Below are 14,690 nucleotides of genomic sequence, written 5' to 3'. Positions count from 1 at the left end.
TTTGCATACTGTATTCAGAATCCTACTGCTCCTACATAAATACATCTAACATCACAAGATGATCCATTTTCCCCCTGCTGAGCATCACCAAGGCTGCTCCTTCTGTGTTTCCTCAAAACCAGTCATCCCCTTATCGTCTGCGCCCTGCACATACAAGAAAAGCATGGCACAGTGCCTTGTTTCCCTCCATAAAATACACACACACACACACACACTCCAAAAAACACACACCCAATCCAGGCCTTCACTCCCATCTCTCTCTCTCTCTCTCTCTCTCTCTCTCTCCCTCTCTCTCTCTCTCTCCTCTCTCTCTCTCTCTCTCTCTCTCTCTCTCTCTCTCTCTCTCTCTCTCTCACGCGCCTCAGTGATACCCTCTCACATTCCCACAAGCAAAGCGCTTTGGAGGAATTGGATGGAGCTGCCGCGTCTCTGTCTCCGGCTCAGAGGGGAAAAAAACACGCTTTACTCGCCAGTTTACTCTGCTCAACGTTTCTTATTCAAACGCAACAACGTGCTGCTGACATTTTGAGAAGAGTTGTATCTTTTTTTTTCTCTTCTACGACGTGAAATCAAGTTTTTGGACGCGAATATCGGGAGAGCGAGAGTTTTACGCGTTACAGCGAGGAAGGACTTCGCATCAGCTGCTTTTGTGGTCTCCCCCAAATGAAACATGGGATATTTTTTCCACAGGGGGATTACAACCTGGGCGTTTACGACTTTAAAATAGGCGGAATGTTTTTAAGGGTTTTCCTCGAGTCGTAATAAGGAGCGCCCTCATTGTCCTGAGCGCACGTTCTCTCCGGAAAACGTGTTCCGCGCTGAATAAAGTCAACGAGGTAGACTATTCGAAAGCTCGCAAACCCAAACTGGACTGTGCTGCTGTTTCCCAACCCTGCACGGGAGCCAAACTGCTTCCTGTCAGCTGAATTTTCTCCGGTATGCCATTTCAGTGGAAGTAGCCTTCAAAGTGGAAGATGGCTTTTCACTTCCCCCAGGTTCCAGCCTAATCCCCCTCCGTGCCCAATGGCACAGTGACAAGGACACACTCGGCGTTCTGCAAAAGGTAAGAACTGAGCTGTGTTTGACTTCTACAACTCGAAACTATCCAAGTTGACAGCTCTACACTCTTATCTTTTTTATTTTCATCCATATTTAATGACGTGTTGTTTAATATTTGATGAATGAGCAAGTTTAACATCTGCTCCTCACATACTTCTATTAGCCATCTTTCTACTGTTATTGATGGCGCTTAAATATGATCTAAAATAGGCCAGCATATTGTATGTTCTTGTGTGTGTGTGTGTTTTATTGATTCATTATAATTAACTTCTAATAGCCAAACAAGGTGATGTCAATATTCCTGCTTTCAAAGATAGGTCAAAGGTCATCCTTAACCTAAAGGGTCAATAGTCATTTTTAATGTACCTTCGGCAACCACTCCACCCATGTTTTAAGACACTAAATACTCTGTTTAAAATATTACTTTGTGTCTGATGTTTTTCCCGCAAAAAACATCAGAAACTGATGGGCACAGGATGTTTTATACTTTAGTCCATTCTCAATGTTTCCGGAGCCTTTACGTTTCCACGTCACACTTGTGTACGTTTAATTTTGGACAATGTTTGGCTTCCAGTTGTCACAAACTCCTGCGTGTAGCTCAGATTTAAGGTTAGCACAAAAAAGTGACAATTGTGAAAACAGTCTTCCAGTGTCACATACATCGTCCTGCAGAGTGAAGGTCAAACATCAAGCAAGTGAAGTAACAATAAGCAAAATACATTTTTGAGTGGAGGGAGGCTTTAACAACAGACACTGTGGCGCTAGTTTTATTGTCTTTAGTGTGATTTACATGTTGGTGAATCGGGAGTAACTGTCTCCTTGAGAGCTGTTTGAGGACCGAGGGGTGACTCACTGAGCCAAATGGCTCTTTGTGAAACATCTTTCGCTGCCAAACACTCTACGCAGGAATGCATCTGAGTTTAATTTGAGAATCATTAAGAAGTCAGGCGACATATCAGCTAATCCTCCTTCACACGCATCCAGTGATAATCCTGTTTAAATACCCTTCTGGGAGATTCACTCCAAAGACTCATGGAGATGTGCAAACCCCCACCTGACAATACTGTTCATTTTGTTATTTAGTCTTAGTCCGGTTTATTTATTTAGTTTAGTTTTTAAAAAACATTTTAAATCATCAGATTATATTGTTATTTATGAACTTGTTTCTTTCTCCCGAGCCTTGTTGTTGTCATTGTTAACGTTACCTTAAGTTACTCCGAGTCCTCCTGACTGTGCTCATTGTGTGTTGACGAAAATATTTAGTTATAGTTTTCCTTAGCGAAATGAACACGGCCTGATAATAAGAGTTCATCCTAAAGATCCCCCCCATCTGAGGAAAATATTCTGATTTAAAACATAATTCCCGTTTCTGCTAAGAATCTTTTAAAGGACACATTTAATAAATAAGAGCTGTTTATGGAAAACTAAATGCGAGGAATTAAATTATTTCTGAAACTTTAGAGTGTGGGCCCAAATAAGAACCCCACAGAGATCCCAGGACACCAGTCTGGGCGCCACTCCTGCAGGGGAGTTAGGGGACAACTCGAGCCTCAAGGTGAGTGTGGGTGACTGACTGGAAACCGGAGTGTGAGGGGGACGGAGTGAGTCATCTTGCTAGAATCAACAGGGGGATCACTCCAGTACACACACACACACACACACACACACACACACACACACACACACACACACACACACACACACACACACACACACATACGAGCATCTGATAATTCAATTCAAAGCTTATTTCAATTGAGTAGAGCTAAATTTCTCACATGAGGCAATGACACTGATTCAGTGTGAAGGATGCGAGACTTTAAAAAAAAGCAAAAACACTATGTATCATCAAAATGATGAGGAAATAAAAAAAAAAACAAGATGGTGAAGAGGGTACAGGATTTGACACTCGAGTGCTTGCATCCGAAAACATGCTGCCGAAAGGTCATCTGGAAAACACAAAGTGACATATTCTCCAGACAGATGACTCACTATTGACCGTGTGAGTCTGTAGGAGTAAAGCAATGCACACACACGCTCGCTATCTGCTCATCCTTTACTCATTCTTATTCCTCTGATAAAATATCCTCCTTGTCCTCTTTCCTGCGCGGGGATCTTGGGATCAAAGAAAATAAATATGAAACACTTCTTCAATCCCCCCCAAAAAAAATCAAATGGCGGTCTGCTTCTTTAAAGAAGTACACAAAGCGCAGAGACTTCAGTCAGGATGCTGTATCAGGCTCATGCAGAGGTCTGATTACTCAGCCAGAACCAAACTTAAAGGCATCATATTCAATTTCACACGATTCTGTGATTCTACAAAACATTGTTGAACATTGTGAACCAGCTCAGCACTGGAGAATGTGATCGCTGCATCAAGTAAAGTAAAAAAAACACACAATAAAGTGCAAAACATCTTATTTAATTATTAATGTATTTATTCCATTTTATAGTACATTGTAATATATATATATATATATATAATATAATAAGCATTATTGCCTTGTCAATATCGGTGGACTCTTCATCAATAGCAAAGTGCTTCTTAGCTTTAGCAATGCGTTAGCCACTAAGAACGATGCTCTCAGTGCAGACACATTTGATGAAGTGGCGGCCTTCAATAATTGCTTTTGTCCTTCGTGTTCACGTCTTTTTCTTTAAAAAAAAACTGCAAAGGCTTATCTTTTAATGCGGGGTGCTTGGTCTTCATGTGGCAAAGCAATTTATAAGGTTTCAGGGCTTCGTTGGAGAGCTGGTCGCCACGTATTACAGAGCGGGCTTGTAGCGTGTGAATCACCTGATGCGATTAATCCGTCATTTAAGTAGGACTCTTGGTATTTTCTTTTAAATGCAGCTTTATTTTTGTTGGTAGTGTTTGAGTCTTCTGCTGTCTCATCATCTTTCCCCCAGTTCAAAGAAGCTCTCCAGTTATTCACTCATTTAGCTTGTATTATTCTTTCTGTGCGGCCTGGTACCAAAGGTTCCACATCCCAGTACTGGTCCGCAGCGGTCGGGGACCCCTGATTTAGCAGACGCTCTTATCCAGAGTGACTGACAGTGAACTAGCTACAGAGACAGTCCCTTGCTCAGGGGCTCTATGGTTGCAGCCCTGGTATTGAACTCACAACCTGTTGTATTTGTTAGCCGCACCACTAGACCACCCCCACCTTCATGTAATTACCCGTTTCTAATAGAGTGCTGCAGCAAGGACGTATTTTTGTAGGACTTTTCTTATGCCAGAAAAAGCTTAATAAATATGACTGCTTAATATCATGTCTAATATATCCCATCACTGCAGACTCCGAAGTTCAATCCAAGATGGCGGTTCCTCCTCAAACATTTCCAGTTGTGTTCACGGGTGTGCAGCTGCCTTTAAAAAGCAAACAGAAAATGACACTTCAGGGATCAAAAAAGTAATTTACACCCAACCAAAACAGATCAGCTCCTGCTGTAAGGTAATTCAGGTGGTAATCCATGTCACAGCTTTGTGTCACATGTCATCTCATCTCTCTGGGACGCCTTTCCTCTTGCATACTGCCGAGTGAAGCATACTAATACTAATAGTCTTTCATGTGACGGCACATTAGAACTACAGTTCCTGTTCAAATTGAGGTTTGTGGTGACCACTTTTCACCCTGTAGGCAGACACTGGTTTCAGTTCACATTCATTTCAAGTAAGCAATGATAACATACTTTATGAAATGAAACATCGTAAGATTATCCCTCACAGGAAACAGTTTTGTTATCAATGTGTCGTAATTGAAGAAGGGTGAGTTTTGAATACTCCTCCATTAGTGTGTTTATGGCAGCTGTGGGTTAAGGCTGGGCCATATATCGATATTATATCAATATAAATTTATGAGAGTACATATCATCTTAGATTATGGATATTGTAATATCCTGGTTTTAAAGGCTGCATTACAGTAAAGTGATGTTTTTTACCCGACCTGCTCTAGCTCTTCTCTTGTTTGCCTTTACTCACTTAGTCATTATAGCCACAATGCTGATGATTATTTATCAAAAGGGATTTAATTCCACACTGCTGCCAAAAAGCATCCCATTTGTGAGCTTATTTGTCTGAAAAATAAAACCTGGGAACGCACAAAAAGCAAACATGGACACTATAAAAGGGATCACGTGAACTTCTTCCATTAAAGGTGGATGGTTGGGGTTTTGGAAGGGCACACACTAAGAGGATTTCCAAAGCCGATTGTTACTGCATTTCCTGGTAAAGTGATTAATGTAATATAAAGTGTACACACTTTAGTTAACATGAAACATGCACGAATACTTTAACACAGACATACAAAATGTGTCCTTAGACAGTGAGTCCACTATCCTACATCATACTATACTATATATTATATTAAACTACTTATTATGGTCTACTATACTTTCATTTATTTGACCTAACATCAAGATGTCCAGCTGAATAAATTAGGTCTGTTTTGAGATTTGAGATTTTGAGATACTTAAATAACAAGAAAACAAATATTAAGGATTACACTTGAATTAATTCTTATCAAAAGAAATGAGTGTGACATTCTTCGTTCCAGCATCCTGAACTCGGCCTATAATGATTGTGCTCGGCAGGGGTGTAGGTGTTCATGTAAATTAAGTACTTAAGTGTGACCGGGGCATCAAAATGCTTGACAGTCTCTTCAGTATTTCAAGTTGAAAGCGATGTCAAGAGCAGGTGGAATAATGATTGGATATTGTTGCAAGTGATTTCCATCAGAAACTAAACAAACTCACTTTATTTTTTAATATTTACCAAAACTCAAATTTGGCCATGATGCTCAAACAAGTAACAACAACATAGTGCTTGTGTTGTGTTGTTTTGTTTTGAGGGGAGTTCTCCCAGCTCCATTATATCGTGGCGGGTGACCTTAACTGCAGCAGCAGGGGAGACGGGTCTGTCTCTCCATTTGAATACAGCTCAGGTGGGGGAAAGAAAACACGGGCACAGTTCACATTTATTAGAGTCATTTGGCCTCAGCAAACCTTACTAGAGCAGTTTATAACAAAAACACATTGTAACTATAATGGTAGACATAATGGATGAACTTTTTGCTCCCTCCCTACCCTGCTCATTCCTCTCTCATTACATCTCTCCTTGCTGCTTTCCTTCTTACCATATCTGTGTCACATTAGGTGCCTTTCTTGTGAGCATACAGTTCACTGAGGTGAGTCATTTGAGGCAAACTTTTCTCAGCGTGCTTCTTGAGTAAAAAAAAGTCTCTAGAGTTTGTTACATGACGATCAAAACCTCTCTCTCTCTCTCTCTCTCTCTCTCTCTCTCTCTCTCTCTCTCTCTCTCGCTCTCGCTCTCTCTGGCCGTCTTCCTCTGGTCCCTATGTCTGCTCTTTCTGGCTTTCTCCCCCACCTGTCCTGTTCTCTTTCCTCTTCCACACTCTCCATCCTTTTCTCTAATGTGTAGCGCTTCCGCACAAATCGCACAAACAAGATGTAATTAACACCCGCCGCGATGCTAACGCGTCAATGTTGAGTGCAAAAAAAACAGTTTTTTTTTCTTCTAGCAAGCACCTTTAATGCCAAACTCTCTTTTTCTCTCATCCTCTCTCTTCATCCTTGGTGTCTCCCTTTCACCACCTCCTCTTCTCATTTCATCCCAATCCCCCCCCCCCTTCCATTTCTACTCCAGCATCCTTCATCCTTTGTTGTCTCCTCCTTTCCTCCCCCCCTCTCAATCACTCCTTTTTGAAAGTGACGGCTGAGGTGGAGTGAAATCCTTCCAAACCCTGTGCTAAGACATAATGGCTCGTTTTTGCCTGAATATAAAAATTAATCTAAATGACACACGAGAAATGCATTTATACAAGAATTTAGTGTTATTATGATACACCTGTCATTCCTGTGCACACAGCTGGTAGTTGCTATAGAAACGTGCCACCTAGAAGCAGCACATGTAGTTGCTATAGGGACAATCCATCACGTGACGTCTCCTATAGACAATATAGATAATATCACAGAGGAGGCATTACGATGTAGAGGACATGTTTGTGTGCATGTGTTTAAATGTGTCTCCAGTAACACAATACATCTGCTCCCTGAGGGTTGGAGGCATATCAAATTATTTCCGTAGTTTTCTTGGCTTGCTGTGAGTTTGAGAAGATAAACGGCAGGAGTAATTTAGTTAGTATTAGGGTTATCACACGGAGGCTAATTGATGATTCATTAAACACTAATTTAGGAAACTGCATATTAAGGCGATGGAGTGGAAAATGGAGCAGGTGGATTTCGCAGTATTTATAAGTTGTGAGTGACATACAGTGTTTGTGTATGATCAACGTGCGAGTAATTTACCCAAAAAAAGAGGCAACAGTGTTGCAGGAAACGGGGCAAATGTGTCTCTCTTTAAAGGGCTTGAACATAACAAACTGAAGGATTTGTTTTTATACATATTCTGCATTCAAAAAAAGAGGTTCCCATACAGTATGAGCACAGACCCCCTGATTGGGTGTTAGGTGTTGAACACGGTAACTGAATACTAATTTGTCGTTTCATGTTGTCACTGCACATTCTCCACAGCGGAGAGTCGTGTTGTGTCAGAGCCTAAGTAGTTTCTCATTAGGCGGCTGGTGTGTCTGTTTCCACAGCGTTGCTGTTCTCTGCGCTCGTTTCTTACTCCTTCCTTGTTAAAAAGACAGATGCACTTGGCTTGTTTTCTGCCCCTGTCCTGTCAGAACTGGCAGGATAAAGCACTCTCCTTTATTGTCTGGCCTTTCTATTCGCTCCACTTTGCCCATATTTTTCTTTACTGTTCATCTTTTTGTACAGGCTTTCAGATTACACTCATGATTCAGTCCTGCACCAACTTAAGTGCAGTGATGTAAAAAAAAAAAAGTGCTTCTACATCCCTCTCCTTTCCTCTATCCTTCCCCTATACTCCAATCCATCCCTTCCTTGTCCGTCTGTAAACGGAGGAGATCTCTCCCCCTGTTCTTGAAACATTGTGTGGGTTCCCATTTGACGCACACCAAGGAGCGAAGAGGAGAGAATCAAGTAGAGAGAGAGAGAGAGAGTGAGAGGGAGCGCAGAAAAACCCGAGAAACAAGGCCGGTTGTGTTTGTCCTTGTGTGATTCACCATCTGTGGCGAAGCACTTTCATACAGCAGTATTACCAATAAGATGATTGACATGTAAAGAACATGAAGATGTGAGAAACGAGGGTAGGAGGAGAGAATGTCTGGTCCTGTGTTTGATTCATTTACTTTGAATACTAAAACTCTTTGTCTGGTTCGGAATCTTAAAGTGGACTTTATTGCTTTGAAGCATGCAGAATGAGAGAGAGAGAGAGAGAGAGAGAGAGACACAGAGAGAGAGACAGACAGACAGACAGACAGACAGACAGACGAACATTTCAATTAGAGACGGATTCAAAATGGATCTGAGGGGACAGTGGATCGGGGGAGGAGAAGGACAAACACAAAGAGATGAGAAAGTCATCTTGGATGGAGGTAAAGGAGGGAGGAAAATTATTCAGGGTCACAACCAGAATGCATTAGCACACAGACTGAGGGTGAAATGGATGAAAGAGATTAACAGATAGTGTGTTATTGGAAGAAGCAAGAGAGAGAGCTGTGGAAACAGACGAAGGTCACGAGTGTGTTCTTCCCAATGCTAAATCTGTTTTATCCTCTTATAGACATACACAAACGTGCACACGGCACAGAACACTGATAATAAAAATGATTGAAAGCTAATATTTCAGATGGTAAATCCAGTGTCTTAAAGGCACAATGGGCCTAATCCAGGAAGCGATATACGAACAAATGTTGTGTGTTCAGCTTCTGAACGGCTCACATTCTGCTCTGAGATGCTGTTCCAGTAACACCAGTACTGACACTTTCAAAAATCACATGTGTAGGTTTATTTTACAGTAATTCAATTTCACTACTGCTGAAGTTCTTCTTCTCCTTACAGACTTTTTTTGGTGGCATCTCTACAATTCTTGGGCATGTGTGAGCATTTGCACACGGCCCAACACCCGCCCTTATATAGTGTTCAGGAGGCGTTTCCTATGCTAATGATAAACTGGGTAAGGGCAGGAGGATGGATGAGAACGTTTGGTGCATCTGGAGTTGACTTGTCATATTTTTCTCTTAACAGGAAAGTAAGAGAAATTTGACGGTAATAGAAAGTATGTCTGTGGACAACATAACTATGTTAAATGTGAGTGGGAGCAAGAAAATGATGTAAAAATGTTTAAAATTTCACATGGTGGTGATTCTAATCATCTTACGAATGTCCACTGGTGATTCTACTCGACGCCTCCACTTCTGGGGATCACTGTGGTGAAATGTACTTTCATATTTTCACCCAAAATGTTAAAGTTCTCGAGCAGAAGTATCAACATGGCAACCCAACAAAAACAGCCAATTAACCCTCACCGATGCAGTGACTTTGTCCCGAATTTGACCTGAAGAAGAATACTTGAAATTGCCATCCACCTCAATTATTCTACATGAAATAAAGTCTGTTTAATCCTTTTAGTGCTAATGTGAGCCCAGATTAACAGGAATTTAAAAATCAAATGTTTGTTTTAAACCCTCTTTCCGTAAATAACTATTAATAGACATCCGAGCAGCTGGTGAGCAGAGAGACTATGATTCATTTTATTATTATGTCATAATTGCTGCATTGTATTTCCAATTTTATAACTGCAACACCAACGTAAATAACGACAACAATGCCAAAAATATAAATGACAGATTTGAATTAAACTATCCAAGAATACAAGCCAAATGTGTTTCTCTTTGCTTTCTATTTGTATATATCTCTTAGCACCTAGTTTCCTGTATATCTCTCTCATACACACACACACACACACACACACACACACACACACACACACACACACACACACAGGAGGAATGCACTAAACAAACGTCCAGCAGGAGTAAACGTATGACTACGCACAGTATGCACACACACGTGCGACAAAAACCTCACCAGTAAACGGACGAGATTGTACTGTACATGTTTGTGTGCTCACATCTGTATCAGAGCTAAACTGTAAACAACATTTCTCTAACCCAACGTCTGACACACTTTCCTTGTAAAAGTGTAAAAAAACAACAACCTGTCACCTGCAGCTTTTCATAAGTCACTGCTGAATGTGTGACACGCCAGCGTACAAGAAGAGCCATAGAGCTGCTCAGCTGTGAGAGACGCTGCACTCTGAATATTACACCTCCTATCTCTTACACCTCTTATACTCTTATATTCAAAGCACCTGGGAGACTTTGGTTATGCTGAAACGCATATGTGCATCCCTAGACGTGTTTTTGCATATGGCTGTTGATAGTATTTTTTTTCATGTGAATATATCTGCATCTGTGCCTCTATCAAATTGATGTTGGAATCCTTTTTTTTCAGCTCCATCTTTTGGAGTGTGTGTACGAAAGACCAAACAAACTGTCCGTCCGTGGTTGTTTCGTGACATGCACACAACGGATGCTGGGGATGCATACAGTACACTTTTAACTCATTACTAATTTGCTTCTGCCTGTGTGTCTACAGGTTAAGTATGACTGCAGCAGCAGGTGTGCTAACAGGCTTGGCTAAGCTAAAACGCCAAGACTCCGCCCGCTCTCATAACCGGGCCTTACCTACATCGCCAGGCCTGGGAAACGCCCCCGAAGCTGCCCCCAGGTAATTATCTTCCTTTTATGAATTCCATATAAAAACAAAGATTACTCAGACCTGTATTTGCAAATGTGCTTTTTCCATCAACTACTTTGGGCAACAGGAAGCGGTTACATTTAATGTGATTCATGAGCGACACTGGTTTTAATGTTTAAAAAACGGCAGTATTAACTGTTCACGAAAACATAATGTGTGCCATGTGTATGGTCCTTGCAAATGCTTGGCAGTTTCTGTAAATGTTTTGTATGCTGGCTGTAATGATGTCATTAAACATATTCCAAAAACAACAATTTCCATTCTTCTCATATAGAAAGCGGAAGCGACGCACCGATGTTGTGATAGTACGCGGTAGGCTCCGCCTCTACTCTGCCTCCGGGTTTTTCCTTGTCCTGGGACTGGTCATATTGTCAGTAGGGATCGGCATGGCGACGCTGGGTTACTGGCCGCAGAGTAAAACCATGCCCTCGGCCAGATCGCCGACAGGAGGAGGATCTAAGACAGCAACTGCTGGCGGAGCTAAAACATCTGCCACAGGAGAAGGAAATGGAGCCAAGATGGTCGTCACAGACAAGGACATGGCTAACTCCAGCACAAGCCATAATGTGCAAGGTAAGTGAACAAAGAAATTAAAAGTTATTCAGGTTTGTTTAATAATTAAAGTGGTTCAGAACACAAGAAGGTGGAACTAAGTACAACAGAACATTAAACAAGACATTTTCAGGAGACCAACGTGTTACTTTCATTAACTAATTACACACTGTGAAAGGGTTAAAGTTCTAAGACAACCCTAACCCTAACCCTAAAACACAGAACACCCAAACCAGACAACACTGTTAGTGACCTGTCAATCATAAGGTAGCCCCTGCCCTAAAGCACACCTTGAAACTATTGATTGAAACCATGAACTCATTTGGAAGCTGTTTCCCAAGTGAGAGTAGGATCATTTTCTCATAGACTTCTATACAATCTGACTTCTTTTTGCTTGTAGAGTCGCCCCCTGCTGGCCATTAGAAAGAAGACATGTTTAAGGCACTTCTGCATTGGCTTCACTTTCCAGAATGAAATGTTGAATGTTGATTTTCTAAAATGGACAGTTTCTCTGGAATCTCTCTAAACACTTATCTGGTATGTGCTTTATTTAATTCCAAATTCCTTGAATTGAAGCTCATACAGTCAATGTGCTCTGCATGTAGGTTCGCCCTCCAAGCAGACTGGGGGCGCTCTGACGCGGTTCCTGGAACAGCATCGTCACTCTGAGCGGATGAAGATGTTCGGGCCCTTCACCATGGGCATTGGGATTTTCATCTTCATCTGTGCAAATGCCATTCTTCATGAAAACAGAGACAGAGAAACTAAGGTAGGGCTGAAATCATACACATACTGGGACATGCATCAGTGGCTACCTGACGCTGGAGACATTAAATACTAGTTGTCAGTGGATTATTGGGGTCTACATGCCGATAAGCCAATAAGCTGTACCAGGAAATATAAACAGAACTGATATTGCCTTGCAAGGTGTGAAAGACTGATTCGTGCAGAAATTGGTTCTTCATAAGGTTATGAAGGACAATTTCAAACAGGTGTTTCAATTCTGCAACATGAGTCAATAGAATATTTAGTTAATATTCCTCCCCGATTCCGTATTCTTCTTTCAGTTCTTCCTCCACGCTCTACAAACTGAGGGGCATGCACAGTGCAGTCATCCATATTCATTATCTCTACATAACTCGCATGCAAATCATATTTCAGCCAACCTCATTGCATCTCTATCCCTGCAATTTTCCTCTGATTGCATTTCTTCTGCTCTTATGCCCTCTCTTCCCCTTCCTTGGTCACATTAACCCTCCCCCACCCCTTCCAGGTATTCCATGTGAGAAACATGTTTTCCAAGGTCACTAACCTCAGACACACAGAATCATATGTTATAACGGAATATTAAACATATTCTCAGGTAATCCAAAAAGGAATACTTCTGCTACTACTGATGATATATTTCTCTTCTGCACTAGATAATCCACATGAGAGACATGTACTCCACCGTCATTGACATCCATCGCCTGAGGCAGAAAGAGCAAAAACAACACCATCACCGCAACAGCGCCTATGCAAGAGAAGTTGGGGATCTTCGAGCCTTCGGAGGTGATAACGCAGGCCGGTTGGGCAGTAACTCCCTGCTGGCGTTCTCCTCTCGGGCAGGAGGGTCGACAGAAGAGGAAGAGGTGCTGTTAGGGGACGAGGAGTTTCACAGACACGGGGGGCAGGCTAAGTTTGATTGTAGCTTTGCGGGGCTGCTGGCACCGCTGTACAAGGATCGCTCCCTCTGCGGCCCGGGGCTCGGGCTGGCTCACTCTGATTCAGTGCGCCACCAGTGGTCGGTGGACGGAGATGGGGAGAAGGGAGGACACCATGCACGCTCTATTGTCTCCTCCTCTATCTCCGCATTTACTCTCCCTGTTATAAAACTCAACAACTGCGTTATTGATGAACCGGAGATGGAGGCGATTACTGAGGAAGAGAGAGGAGGCGAGAGGAGAGACAGAGAGAGGTCAATGCCTCTGAGCTCCATGGAGTCTCTGGTAGTTCCCGTAGCATCTGTTGCCAAGGCCTCCAAACCGCCGGGCTTACACCGAAGTAACTCGGCCTCCTCTTACTCTCACTGCTCCTCTGTCTCCTCTTGCTCCCTCTCCCCTGCTCCCTCCTCTACCTCAGGCTGCTGGCTCTCCCCGGGAGCAGCAAGGAGCGACTTTGGCTCCAACTCCTCCTTGCACATGCTCGGCAGCCACTCCAAATCTCTGGACCTGGAGCGCGGGCCGAGCATGCTCAGCGTGCACCCGGAGCAGCGGAAGCACCCCAGCTGGCCCCGCCTCGACCGTAGCAACAGCAGCCGTAGTACCGGTGGCAACCGGGGCAGCAGTAAAGGCTACATGCGGCTGGAGGACAGGGAAGAGCAAGGGGAGCGGCTGCTGGATGGGGCTGCAAGGTGTGACTACAGCAAGCGGGACAAGCTGCTCATGATATCGAGATCGCATAATAATCTGAGTTTTGAGCATGACGAGTTTAACAGCAGCACGCTGAAGAGGGGCAGCTCTGAGACTCGATTCTGAAGACACTAAACTTAAAGTTGAAGACAGTTCTGTCCTGTTCTGTAAACTGCTTTTCAGACTGTATAAGTGTACAGTGCGTTTGTGTCAGGGGGAAGCTGATGAGTTTAACAGCTGTACCCCCGAGAGCAAACTCAAACGTGGTTTCAAAGACACTTAGCAGCGGACTGGAGAGCAGGGGGTAGGGGGATCATCTTGTTCAGATCAGTCGAAGGTTCAGGCCTTCGACTGACTGCAAGACGCCAGCTGCCTGCGATACCGGGTCCAGAGGTGCTGTCCTGTATCTGACCCTGACTTGTGACCTCTGTGGAGAGAGAGGTTCCCTACAGGGATCAATAAAAATAAATCACATTACATCATCCGTCTACTTTATGTAAAAATAGTTTTAACAGGATCTCAACCCTGTGGCCTGAGGATCAATACTGTTCCATTATAACAGGTTTTGGAAATAGCTTTTCCTTAATATGTTACAAGGTTTCATTCAAGGACACACTGGAAACGCTTTTAGCAAGTTTCTTCCTCAGCGGGTGGCAGTGACGCAAAGGCAAATCTTTTATAACTAGATCTAGGCACAACCTGAGAAATGAGCATGACTCGTTTAATATTCGAAAAGAAGAAGCTCTGAGACAATAATAGTAATATCAATGATCTTTGCTTAACATGGTCGTAATCGTACTGAGGCTGATAATGATCGTGTTCAACTAAGGGCGATGGTTTAAACCTTTATAAGATCATGTAAAGGCAAACAAGCTCCAAAACACACAGATATAGTGGTAGAGTATTTGTTTTAAGGGTGGTTCATGTTTGTTTGTTAGAGATCCACATAAGTCGGACAAAACCAGTTACTATGATGTCAAT

General features: G+C 42.7%; 1 protein-coding gene across 1 annotated transcript; it reads left to right on the top strand.

The window, feature by feature from the left end:
• The first annotated feature begins 409 nt into the window (after nucleotides 1-409).
• tmem200a (transmembrane protein 200A) lies at nucleotides 410-14,193 on the top strand. Its single transcript, XM_029425790.1, has 5 exons — nucleotides 410-1,063; nucleotides 10,606-10,737; nucleotides 11,042-11,340; nucleotides 11,925-12,088; nucleotides 12,741-14,193. Exons 2-5 carry the CDS (start codon nucleotides 10,613-10,615, stop codon nucleotides 13,833-13,835), a joined length of 1,683 nt encoding a protein of 560 aa, XP_029281650.1. The 5' UTR covers nucleotides 410-1,063; nucleotides 10,606-10,612; the 3' UTR covers nucleotides 13,836-14,193.
• The last annotated feature ends 497 nt before the right edge of the window (nucleotides 14,194-14,690 follow it).

This window comes from Cottoperca gobio, chromosome 24 (assembly GCF_900634415.1).
Source record: "Cottoperca gobio chromosome 24, fCotGob3.1, whole genome shotgun sequence".
Taxonomy (NCBI): Eukaryota; Metazoa; Chordata; class Actinopteri; order Perciformes; family Bovichtidae; genus Cottoperca; species Cottoperca gobio.
This window is presented reverse-complemented; position numbering and strand designations above follow the sequence as displayed.